Source organism: Heterocephalus glaber, unplaced genomic scaffold, assembly GCF_053883595.1.
Source record: "Heterocephalus glaber isolate CG9 unplaced genomic scaffold, H.glaber_assembly_v1.0 deba00001773, whole genome shotgun sequence".
Classification (NCBI taxonomy): domain Eukaryota; kingdom Metazoa; phylum Chordata; class Mammalia; order Rodentia; family Bathyergidae; genus Heterocephalus; species Heterocephalus glaber.
In genome coordinates, this window is record NW_028258463.1 from 7,699,948 (window position 1) to 7,711,771 (window position 11,824).

At 58.6% G+C, this 11,824-nt stretch overlaps 1 protein-coding gene and 1 non-coding gene across 2 annotated transcripts; one reads left to right on the forward strand and one right to left on the reverse strand.

The window, feature by feature from the left end:
* Nucleotides 1-882: 882 nt before the first annotated feature.
* On the reverse strand, nt 883-986 carry LOC147821031 (U6 spliceosomal RNA). The gene has a single exon (XR_015447844.1). It is a non-coding gene; the product is annotated as a U6 spliceosomal RNA (small nuclear RNA).
* Nucleotides 987-3,027: 2,041 nt separating this feature from the next.
* Hoxb13 (homeobox B13) lies at nt 3,028-5,293 on the forward strand. The gene is made up of 2 exons (XM_004859618.3): nt 3,028-3,726; nt 4,673-5,293. The coding sequence occupies exons 1-2, from the start codon at nt 3,126-3,128 to the stop codon at nt 4,924-4,926; spliced, it is 855 nt and encodes a 284-aa protein (XP_004859675.1). The 5' UTR covers nt 3,028-3,125; the 3' UTR covers nt 4,927-5,293.
* The last annotated feature ends 6,531 nt before the right edge of the window (nt 5,294-11,824 follow it).

Sequence of the window (11,824 nt, forward strand, 5' to 3'; positions counted from 1 at the left end):
AGAGAGAGAGAGAGAGACTCTTTACATTGCCCAGGTGGAGCTCAAAATTTTGATCCTCTTGCCTCAGCTTCCTGAGTAGCTGGGATTACAGGTGTGTGCCAGTATGCCCAGCCCTCCCCAGGGTAATTTCTACTTTTTCTTCCCTTTCTTTCTTTTTTTTTGTTTTTGTATTTTTGAGATGGGGCTCAGTAGCCCAGGCTAGACTTGAAGTCAAGTGGTAGTATACCACATCTGGTGCCAACACTGTACACTAATTTTGCTGGCTCTTGAATTTCACCAAATGGAATCACAAAATTTACTCTTTGGGAAGGCAAGGGATTTAGCTCAGTGGTTCCACTGCCTGCCTCACAAGTGCAAGGTCAGGAGTTTGATTCTTGGTATTGAAAAAAAGAAAAGAGGGCCTGGGGATCTAGCTCAGTGGTTTCGCCGGCTGCTGTGCAAGTGCAAGGACCCAAGTTTGATGCCTGGTACCTAAAAAAAAAAAAGAAAAGAGAAAAGTTACTCTTTGGGGCCTGGCCTCTTTCACTCATGTATCTGTGTGCTGTTAATCTGTGTTGTGTACAGCAGTGGTTTGCTCTCTTTACATTCCCGAGAGTAGTACTTCATACTGTACAGTCTATGTTTTCTTTTCTTCCCAAACTGAGAGTCAAACGCAGGGCCTCTTGCATGTTAGGCAAGTGCTCCCCTCTGAGCTACACCCTCAACCCTAACAGCTTCATTTCTTTGCCTGTCCTACTGCTGACATTTCTTTTCTATTTAAGATGTTATGGACAATGCTGTCAGGAACCTTATAGGATCTTCTAGCACTTGCTACTACTGCCTTCTCCTTTTCCTCCTCCTCTTCTTTCTTTTTTTCCTGGTACTGGGGACTGAATCCCCCCCTTTACTATGGAAAGGTCCATGAATTTGCATGTCATCCTTGAGCAGGGAGCATGCTTATTTCTGCATTGGTCCAACTTTAGTATTTGTGCTGCCAATACAGGCGCTAGGACTTGCCTTCTGGTGGAAATAAGTTTTCATGTCTGTTGGGTTTAAGCCCAGAACTGCTGTTTTTTAGAGTATTACTAGGATTTTTTTAAAATTTAGGGATCGCTCCATGCCTGTACTGTACAGCTGTGACTAAATTTGCACACAGAAGTTTTACCCCAAAGTGTGTGCATGCACACACACACACACACACACGTATATGTTTGCTTACTGGAAGCTAAAACTGTGGAAATGTCCTATGTATCCATCATTTACCAAATAAAAAACAGTAAAAGTTCCCTCCCTCCTTCCCTCCTTTCCTTCCTTCCTTTTCATGCTGGGAAGGAACCCAAGTGCTTCATATGTGCTAGGCAAGTGCTCTACCACTGAGCTAAAGGCCCAACACTTTCTATCTTATTTTGAGACAGAGTCTTACTGAGTTACCCAGGCTGGGGTTGGACTTGTTGATTCTCCTGACTCAGTATCCTAAAGTGCCTGGGATTACAAGCATGGGCCACTACATGGACCTTCTTTCATGCTGTTTTCCAAGGCAATAAAATCTAACAAGAATTCTGTGCTTGTTGTCTTGAATTGTTAGCAATGTTCTCTGAGAGTGATCTACACTACAGCCCTACAACTTGGGGCAATTGTGGCTTGTATGGGCTCTTTCCCACGAGGCGGCTCAGGTTCAGGTTGGTGAGGGGGCATGACGGAGCCCACCCACAGCTCAGGGTGGTCTGTTCCCCAGAATGGAAGAGGGCCTGGATTCTCCAGAAAAACTGAGAGTTCTAGAAAAATCCCACAAAAAGTCTTGCTTTGGGAGGAATGGTCACGGAAGCAGAACATCTCCAAAGACGGATTCGTGAAACAAACTGTTTGAATCTTCTGAATTTTTCTGCACAATAGGCCCCAACCAAGAGGCCTCTGGCTGTTCTGAAGGGTTGGGGCTCCCCCCGTCCCCTCTTCCTCTAAGGAGACTTGGAGCCTGGAGGAGGTGGTCTGGGGCCCTGGGTTTTCTGGGCCCCCAGCTCTGTGCCTGTGTGCGGCACCTGAGACGGTGTCCTGGGCTTCCTGGCCCACAGAAGAGCGGAGAGGCTGGGGTGGGCACCTCCGCGGGTCAGGGCCCTGCAGGCTTGGGCCCCGGAACCTCGCAGCCTCATGGTCAGTTAGCCAGGCTGGGCTCCCCCAGACCTCCCCAGACCGCTGTGCAGGGGGAAAGGGATTCTCTTTCCCAACCGGCACTCGGGATTTTATAAGATTCTGCCTCCCCCCATTCTCTGTCCCCCTTCAAACTCTCTCTCCCTCCCCTGGTGCTGCTCCCTCTCCCTTCCTGCCTCCATCCCTTCCTCCTTCTTGTCTCCTGCGAGCGGGTGTCTCTCTTTCTCCACCCTTCAGCGGAAACCCAGACCCCCCCTTTCCCAGGCAACACGCAGAGGCTCCATTTCCCCTTCGGGCCCGGACGTGGCGTGTTTGGCTCCGGATCGCACGTCCCCCCCCCGGGGGGGTGTTCCCCGCCCCCCTCGCTCCACCTCACCCCAGATCTGGGCCTCGGATCCTTCAGGGCAGTGGCCCAGCTCCCTGGGGAAGGGGTGTCCCAGGCACCCTGGCGCCAGAGCCGCTCATAACGGCGCACGGGGGCAGGAGGGGCATCTGGAAGGAGCTGGGCGCCGCTACTCCCTAGGCCCCAAGCCGAAGGCTCCCGAAGTGCCCGCACCCCCATTCGCCAGCTGCTTCTTCCTCGGGCGCATTCCCGGGTTCTCCTTGGAGGCCGGCAGCGCGCCCCCCCCCCCCCCCGCCGTAGGAGATGGACACACTTTATTGGGAGAGCTTTTTATTCTCTCGTTAAACCTGCCAACGCGCAGGAGACAGAGCCAGGGAGAGAGAGAGGAGGCGACGGAGGTGGGGCTGGCTCCCTGTCCCGCTCCCTCTGCGCTCACCGCCGAGGTTTTACGAGCTGCTGTCCCCGCCGCAGCCAATCAGCGCGCATGGCCCGGCCCTGCGTGTCCTGCGTCGGGCGGCCCGGCCGGGCGAATGCAGGCGCCTTTCGAGCTGGGAGCGATTTAAAACGCTTTGGATTCCCCGGGCCTGGGTGGGGTGAGCGAGCTGGGCGCCCCCTCCATCCCCCACCCCCTGCGCCCCATGAGCCGACCCTGGGCCCCATGGAGCCAGGCAGTTATGCCACCTTGGACGGGGCCAAGGATATGGAAGGCTTGCTGGGCGCGGGCGGGGGGCGCAATCTCGTGGCCCACTCCCCGCTCTCCAGCCACCCGGCGGCGCCTACGCTGATGCCCGCTGTCAACTATGCGCCTCTGGACCTGCCGGGCTCTCCGGAGCCACCCAAGCAGTGCCACCCCTGTCCTGGGGTGCCCCAGGGGGCGTCCCCAGCTCCCGTGCCTTACGGCTACTTTGGAGGCGGGTACTACTCCTGCCGGGTGTCCCGGAGCTCGCTGAAGCCCTGTGCCCAGGCGCCCACCCTGGCTGCCTACCCCTCGGAGACGCCCGTGGCCGGGGAGGAGTATCCCAGCCGCCCCACCGAGTTTGCCTTCTACCCCGGGTACCCGGGACCCTACCAGCCCATGGCCAGTTACCTCGACGTGTCCGTGGTGCAGACCTTGGGCGCCCCGGGAGAGCCGCGCCACGACTCCCTGCTGCCGGTGGACGGTTACCAGCCCTGGGCCCTGGCCGGCGGCTGGAACAGCCAGATGTGTTGCCAGGGTGAGCAGAATCCACCGGGACCCTTCTGGAAGGCGGCGTTTGCAGGTAATGCCCAACACCCCGTCCCCCTGGCTCTGAGCACGGGCTATGCTGGCACTTGCCTGGGAGAAGAAGGGGGGAGAGGAGGAGGGAGCCTGGGCTGGGTGAGGAGCAGCTGGTGCTCCCGGGTTGCCTATTAGGACTGGAAGAAGGGTCCAGGCGGCCGGAGGACCTGGCTGGGCGCCCAGGGGTCAGTGCGGGGGCCGCGCTGGGTGCTGTCCGAGGCCGCCCTTCTTCCGCGGAGGCCTGAGGACCAGCCTTTCAATATGTCGCAGAGCTCCAGCTCTCTGTGCTGGCTGTAGGGCTGGTGTCCCTACCCAGTCCCAGTGCCACTGGGCACAAGCGCTAAGTAGCACGATTCAGTGTGTGTGAGGGTGGGTGTGGGTGTATGAACGGAGGTGTAGAGAACAGGAGCCCTCAATTTCTCCTAGGCGAGTTTTCAGATTCCAAAAGAAAACGTAGGTTTCCTACTCCCCAACGTGTGTGTGTGTGTGTGTGTGTGTGTGTGTGTGTGTGTGTGTATTGGGGTGGGTAAGTGAATGTGCATGCGCGCATGCGTGTGTGCATATGTGTGTGCGCGTGTTGGGAGTGTGTGCAGAAACGCATTTCCCCCTGCACAGAGTGAGCCTGGAGAATCCACGGCGCAGTGTGAGAATGCGGTGAGCGTGCACAGACGTGGCCCGGGCAGAGGCCTGGCTGCGTGCGGTGGGTGTGTTTGCACTGGTGAGCATGCGGCAGGAGCAGAAGCTGAGGGGGTCGAGAGGCAGCCGGAAGCCAGGGCGTCCCCCTGTTCTTTGGGGGAGCCGGCGCACGTGCGCTGAGGCTTCGCCTGCAGGATGACCTAGCCTCGTAGCCTGGGGGTGTGGGGGCCGAGGGCCTGGGTCCGCGCTTGGTTTTGCGCCCGGTGGGGATCTGAGCGCGCTTTTTCCGTCCTCGGTTTTTCGCCATGCAGACTCGAACGCACAGCACCCTTCTGACGGCTGTGCCTTCCGCCGCGGCCGCAAGAAGCGCATTCCTTACAGCAAGGGGCAGTTGCGCGAGCTGGAGCGCGAGTACGCGGTCAACAAGTTCATCACCAAGGACAAGAGGCGCAAGATCGCGGCGGCCACCAGCCTCTCCGAGCGCCAGATCACCATCTGGTTTCAGAACCGCCGGGTCAAGGAGAAGAAGGTTCTCGCCAAGGTCAAGACCAGCGCTACCCCGTGAGGGGTCTCCCTGGCTGGGTGGGAGGCGGGAGAGTGGGGGTGTCCTGGGGACAGCAGGAGCCTGCCAGGGCAAGGCCCTGGCAGAGGACTCTGCAAAGCGGCACCCAAGCTGACACCTTGGCGGGCCACTGGCTCCTGGACTGCTGCAGGAGAACTTGGGCACCCTGCAGGTGCCAGGAGAGAGAGGCCGGGGAGCTGAGTCTCCTAGAGAAATCTGTCCTGTCAATCATTCGTCCTCACAGTGGTGGTAATCACATAACCAGTCCTAGTTGCCATGATAATTAGCCTCTTATTTTCTATGTAGAGCTCTGTAGAGCACTTTAGAAACTGCTTTCGTGGATTGAGCTGATTGTGAATAAACTTGGAAGGAAACCCCTTTGCAGGGCTGCTTCCTTCAGGCCCTTTTCCCTCTCCCCTCCCATTCCAGTGATGGAAGAAAAACTGGGGACAGGAAGTGCAGAAGCATTTCTCTAAAGTGACAACTGGGCAGGAGGGACAGTGCCAGTGCCAGGGCCTGCGGATTCCCCCTCCCTGCCCTAGGCCCTAGGCTTTTCCTAGTCAGAAGCCCCCATCTCTGAACCCAGATTTTTCAGTGGTGGAAAAATGAAGCTGCGTGCCTCGAAAGCATTTGATCCCTGGTACAAAGAAAAAAAAAAAGAGCCTGGGCCTGCCCTTGTCTCTCTTTCTGACAGAGAAATGGAGTTTGGGGAAGTGCTGCCTGGGTGCTTCGATGTCCTTTCCTTCATCTGGAAACTCTCAAAGCCCCTCTTACCCATCTCTAGTGGTTCAGACCCAAGCAAGGTATCCAGGAGCCACAGAAAATAGTTCTATTGTGGCCTTGTGGATAGGGCTCCCCTGGTCAGAGCAGGTCACAGGAGAGAAGAGTGGCCTAACCTGCCCTCAGGCCAGTGGATAACGGGCTGGTGTAACCCTATAGCCCGCCTGGAGGGGAAACCAGAAAATGGCTCTGTGGCTATCCGTTTTTCTCCTGTTTGCCTCTCTGTGTCACCCAGTGGAATTTAGGCCCTTTGGGGGATGAAAAATCAGCAGACAGCAGAAGCCTAAAGACCCAGGTGCAGGGTGGAGGATCGCCCCGGGCGACCCATGCCACCGTGGTGGCCTCCGACTTCCGCGCTTTTCGCCGCTCCCTGGTTCAGTCTGAGTACCCTGAACCCCGGGAGGGTGGAGGACGGAGTGGCTCCAGCTCTTTTCCGTGTCCACTAGACTGAGACCATGGTGCCAAACCCCTGGAACCTGCTGGGGCAGCTGGACTGTTGGCCAGGTTGTCACCTTGAGAGGGACATGGGGTCTCCACCGCTGTGTCTGTTCCCTGACGCCTCATACCTGGGCCCTGTGTTTGGTAGGATCTGAGCCTGCCGAATGGCGCAGGTTTTCGTGGGCCTTGCTGCAGCCTGCGGGTGGGGGGGGGGTCCCTCAGATCCCGGGGTGCACAGGCCTGAAGTCTGGATGGAGGAGGCGATGGGCGGGCAGCAGGCACCGCCTGGACGCGCTTTCCCTGGCTCACCGCTCTCCGAGGAACCCTGGAGCCACCGTCACAGCCAAGGGATTCCAGTGTGTCTGGCCTGTGGCCGGTGGGATTCCAGCCCTGGCTCCTCTCCCGGGAAAGAATGAGGACGGAAGCGGCTCAGACCTCTAAATCTATTTAGGAGAAAGAAGCTGGGGTGAGGGAAAGAATGGGGGGCAATCAGGCACTCACAGAGACAGGGAGGAGGAAGAAGAGGAGGAAGAGGAGGAGGAGGAGGAGAGGAGGAGGGCCATTTCGAGACTGATGAAAAAGTCTTGCAAGCTCTGTGGTCCAGCCTGCCTTACACACGGCTCGGAGGAGCCCACTTTCTGCCGTCTACGCTGTCCTTCCAGAGAAGCTACATGTGGCTTTTCATACTGCAGCTTCTTACTGCTGTTGCCATAAACCCCAATCTGGACCTATGACGACGCAAACGGACCCCTGCCTCGCAGATGTCAGGGCAAAGGGGCACGTGGGAAGTGTGCCAGGCAAGGGGCACGTGGCGCAAGGTCCCACCTGGAGGCTGGGAGGGTGAGGGGCCTCTGGACTTCCGGGGCTCTCACTCCTGCACTCTGGTGTCAGGGACTTAAATGGTCGCGACGCCTCTATTTTTCACTCAATAATTTCAGAGCAAACAAAAGATGTAGGGATTTTAGGGATTTATTCGCCTGCCAGTGTGTGTGGATGATTAAGAAGACAAGCGCGCCCCCTTCTGGCAGATGTTCGCCAATTCAGGGGAACCAGCCCTGGCTGTAATTCACCGAGCAGCTCGGGGTTTCCAGCCGCCTGGGCCCTGGGGTCTCGGTGTTGGAGGGCTCCGGAGTCACCCGGAGTTTGGCCTGGGCATCGACGGAACTGTCGGTCCACGTATCGGTCCAAACTCGGAAAACCCCGGGAGAAGGGCAAGGAGGACGGCACGAGCGATCTCAGTGGAGAAACGGAGAGCAGGCCCGCGGCGCCATCGGCCTGGACCCAGGTCTTCGTCCCGCGGGAGCAATAACGCGTTTCTCTTCCTCACAGTCACTCACGGTGGGCCTCTGACTTTTTCCTGACTTATTTGTCTGGAACTTGTGCAAAAAAGTAACAATTTCGTTTTGTAATAAATCCTTTTCCAAACGCCCATTGTACGGCCGAAGTGAATGATACCCAACCACCAGCCGCCGTGGAAACCTCTTGCTTATTTGTGTCGAAATGACAACAAAATCCACACAGCCGCGTGCCCTCGCCTGCAGCGGGTTCCTTTTAAATAAGGGCGATTTGTGCGACAAGAGAGTGTTTTTGCTTATTTAAGACAAACCTCTGCACACCATGTTCACAACAGAAAGCTTCAGGCAACATCTCACGGATGCTACCTGCAGAGCACACGCGTTTGGAGCCTTTTCACCAATGAGGCGGGACTTCACTCTGAGCTGCCCTCCGTGCCCTTCCTCTCCCTGGAGCCAAAAAGGCTGACGAGGCTGGTTTGGGCGAGCAACGAGAAACAGGATCAGAAGGTCGCATCTACGAGGGCTCCAGGCCTAATCACTTCTAACTCCCAAACAAGTGCATTTTTATTAGGCCTCCAGAGGGCAAATAAGGGGTCGTGGTGAGGTGCATAGAGGCGACCTCTGGAAGCTCTTTTTGAATCTAGACTCCGGCAGCAGCAACGCAGAGAGCTACCCCGGCCTTTTCACTCCTGCTGCAAGCGCTTCCGGCAGCCCGGGACCCAGCGAGGCCTCAGTGGATCAAGAATCGGCCCCGCCTCCCGTCCACCAGCTGCCCCCCGGGCGAGAAAAAAGACCCCATACAGCTCCCCGGATGTCGGGACGCCGTCGGGCCCCCCCCCAGCCCCACGCTCCCCTTCATTAAATCTCATTCAAGGCCCTAAGGGCTGCGCTTTAATTAGGGTTCCTTTGGGGAACGCTCTGCCCCACCCCCACCCCCACGTCCTGTCTCAGAAAACCCAGAGCTCCTATCTCGAATTAAAATAAATGAACTCGTTACCGTCGTCAACTTGTCATAAAGGGCGAAGGCGATCTCTGTGGAAGGGGCGAAAGGAATTTTTGGAAATGTCTGTACCGTATTCTCACCCATCAGAAAGCGCCAGAGCCGCCCTGGGCCCGGTCCCCTGCTGGACGCCCCGCCTCTGCTCTGCGCGGCCCGGCCTGGAGCCCCATTTAAAACGTCCAATGGGGACCGACCCCAGCGCGCTCCGAGCATCGGATGGGGGACGCAGGGCCCGAGGAGACGGAAGAAAGAATGCATCGGGACCCCCGCCCCGCCCCCGAATTGCCCCCCAAACCGGAGGGCGGTAGAGGGTCGCCAAAGAATGCAATGGTCCCCAGAAGGGTGGGGGTAGGGCACGGCTGGGGGAGGGGCAGGGGCTTCGCCCTTGAACTTGGGGACACCGCGGGTGGTCTCCGCCCCGCCCCCCCTCGCCCCTGAGCTTTCCGGGGAGGAGGAGGAGGAAGGTGACGGGAGAGGGGACTTTTCGGCCTCGGGAAAGGAGGGAGGAGGCCCAGCGGCGGGGGCAGGGAGGCGGCCCCCGGAGACTCGCCGGGGGACGCCGAGGGCCGCGGGAGGCCTGGGGCTGCGCGGAGACACCGAGACGTCGCCCGGGCGCCCGGGACTGCAGCGGCCCGGGGGGCGACCGGACCCCGCGAGCGAGCAGGGGTCGCGCCGTGCTGCGGTCGCGCCGTGCTGCGGTCGATCCTCTCCCGGCCTGACCGATATCTGCGGAGCCGGGGCCTAGACGCGAGCTGGATTCTGGCCTCGGCTTTTGCACAGTGAGCCCATTGCTCAAACCGAGGACAGGCCCGTTTCCTGCATCCCAGCGAGTTTTGGTCTCTAATAAGGTAAACTCCGATCCTGAGCCGGGGACGTCTCCGAGCTCTACCGGGAGCCTCCGGAGGCTACGGAAGGGGAGGGTCTCCCGAGAATTCGGGGCCGTGGAGGTCTCCACAGCTGTGGAGAGGGCCAGGGCCCGATTCTCTCCGAGACCACCTGGCTGGGGCACCTCCTCCTGGTTTCCGGAGATAATGTCAGTCTCGGGGCCCAAAGGGACAAAGAAAAAGCTTCGAAGCATGCGGGACAGGCGTGACCTTGGCCAGGGACAGGCTTGTGGAAGGAGCCCAGGTGACCAACGTTTGTCTCCATTATGTTTGTCACCAAGTGGACATATTGCTAATGCTATTTTTTTTTTTAACTTTAACACTTAAAAACCACTTTTTTTGAAAAAACTGGATGAGGGCCGAGGATTTAGTGGTTCTGCCGCCTGCCTTGCAAGCTCAACGTCCTGAGTTCGATCCCCGGTAATAAAAAAAGAAAGAAAGAAAGAAAGAAAGAAGAGAAAAAACTGGGCGAAAGTTTTTCATGATTTACTGACTCATCCTTCAGGGAAATACTCTGGTCCTTTAAAAACAGTCTGTGTTCTTTATCTTCTGGGTCCCACCTTCTGTCCCCCAACCCTGTGCCCCCTCAAAGCTCCTTGGGCTGGGTGAGTGGGGGGATCTGAAGGGAACTGGGGAAGAGATGCCCACCCACTGCGGGCACATGCAAGGCAGGGACCCGAGCCAGGCACGGACGCACTCTGGGGCCACCCAGCGCCCCTCCCCGGCCTCTGCCTCTCAGAATTGCTGCCCCCACACTGACAAAACCACAACTGAGCACGCTCTTTGGAAAATAAACTCAGGCTAAGAGGGCAAGTTACGTGGTGGGGATCACAGTGGCAAATCCTGGTCACAAAGGAGGTTTTAGTCTCCATCTCCGGGTCTCCATCAGGTGACAGAGGAAGCCGGGTTTACCCTGCCTCCATCTTTCTTTATCAGCTTCCCCCAGACTTTGACAAAACACCTGGTTCCCCGGAACTGGCTCGCTGAGCCCACGAAGGGATCGCCCAGATGCCCTAGACCCAGCCCCATCGTGGGCTCTGGACAGATTTTTCTGAATGTACACACAGGGGATTAAAGGTGTGTGATCTTGTTCAACCAACTGCTCATTCACTGCCCACCGAGTGCAAGAGAGACCAGGACTGCCCGGCCCAAGGTCTTGCCTGGTTTCTCTGCCAGGTCGGTGTTCGGCCTGCGCACTGGGGTGGCACGGTGGGGAAACGCCTTTGCGGATGGTTACAACCATGAAAAACAGGGAACAGGAGTGAGACACACACACACACACACACACACACACACACACACACTGCCCAGAGGAGGCTTTGGGGGTGTTGAAGCACCTGGAAAGACGGTCAGAATATCAAATCCAGGAGGGGAAACGCAGCTCATGGGGAGAATCGCGCGCCTCCTGGCTTCAGAGGAGCGAGCGCAGGCGGGGAAGAGGGCAGGGCTTCCCAAGGGCTCCTGGACGCGGGGGCGCAGTCTGGGCCCTGATTAGACAACCCCTGGCGCGGTCAGACGCCGATCACCCCAACTCCACCAGGCCAGCACCCCGAGCACTACAGGCCTCAACCCACAGGCTCCCGCCGCGGGGGACGGCACGGGGGCGAGGTGCAGCTCTCGGACGGCGGAGTCCAGACCCATCCTGGGGCCCCTCAGCTCCCCGACCGACCGGAGTTGGGCCCCGCCGATCACTGGCGCCGCCAGCCTTTGTTTTGTGTGCGGGTTGGAGCTCGCCGCCCCTCCCCCTCCAGGCACGGTTTTGTCATTGAACTTGAGTCAGGCTATAAACATTCCTTCCCCTCGGGGGGCCGGGGACCGGACGCGGAGCTGGCAGAGGGGAAGGGGCGGAGAGGGCTGCGGAGGGACCTGGAACGCGGAGGCCGGGACTCTCCACCTAAGCCTGCCTGGCTCTGTCCAAGTCCACTCTGGTCTGCGCCCTCCGGGTCTGCAGCCGAAAACCCCATTCCTGGGGCCGGGGGTGTAGCTCAGCGGTGGGACGCTTGCCTAACATCCTCAAGGCCCCGAGTTGTTCGATCCACAGCTTGGCCAATAATTAGAAAAAGATGAAAAGGAGACAGGCCGCACGGCCGGTTGGGGCGGGGTGCGCTACCAGATTCTGCCTTGGGGAACGTTTCGCTCGCACTCGCAATTCACGTTTACCTCTGTGAGGCATTAAATGCCTTATAATAGTCGAGATTTAAAATATGCTTAACAAAGGCACAACGGCTAACGCTGGCGCGTTCTGGAGCACCGCACCGGGGGCGACCGAGCTCCCAGCCCCCGGGGCACGGGAAGCCCGGCGCAGGCTGCTCCCAGCGCGCGAAGCCCAGGTCTCGGCCGCATCTGGAAACCTGACCGTGGCCGTGGGCGTCGCCGGGGCTCCGCGGGAAGAGGCGCGGCCTGGGCCACCGCCCGACCCGGGAACCGCGCGTCTTTGCCCTCGGCGGCTGCGCGCAGAGGCCGAGAAGCGTGCGCGGCCTGCGGAGACCGTACTAGCTTTGTTT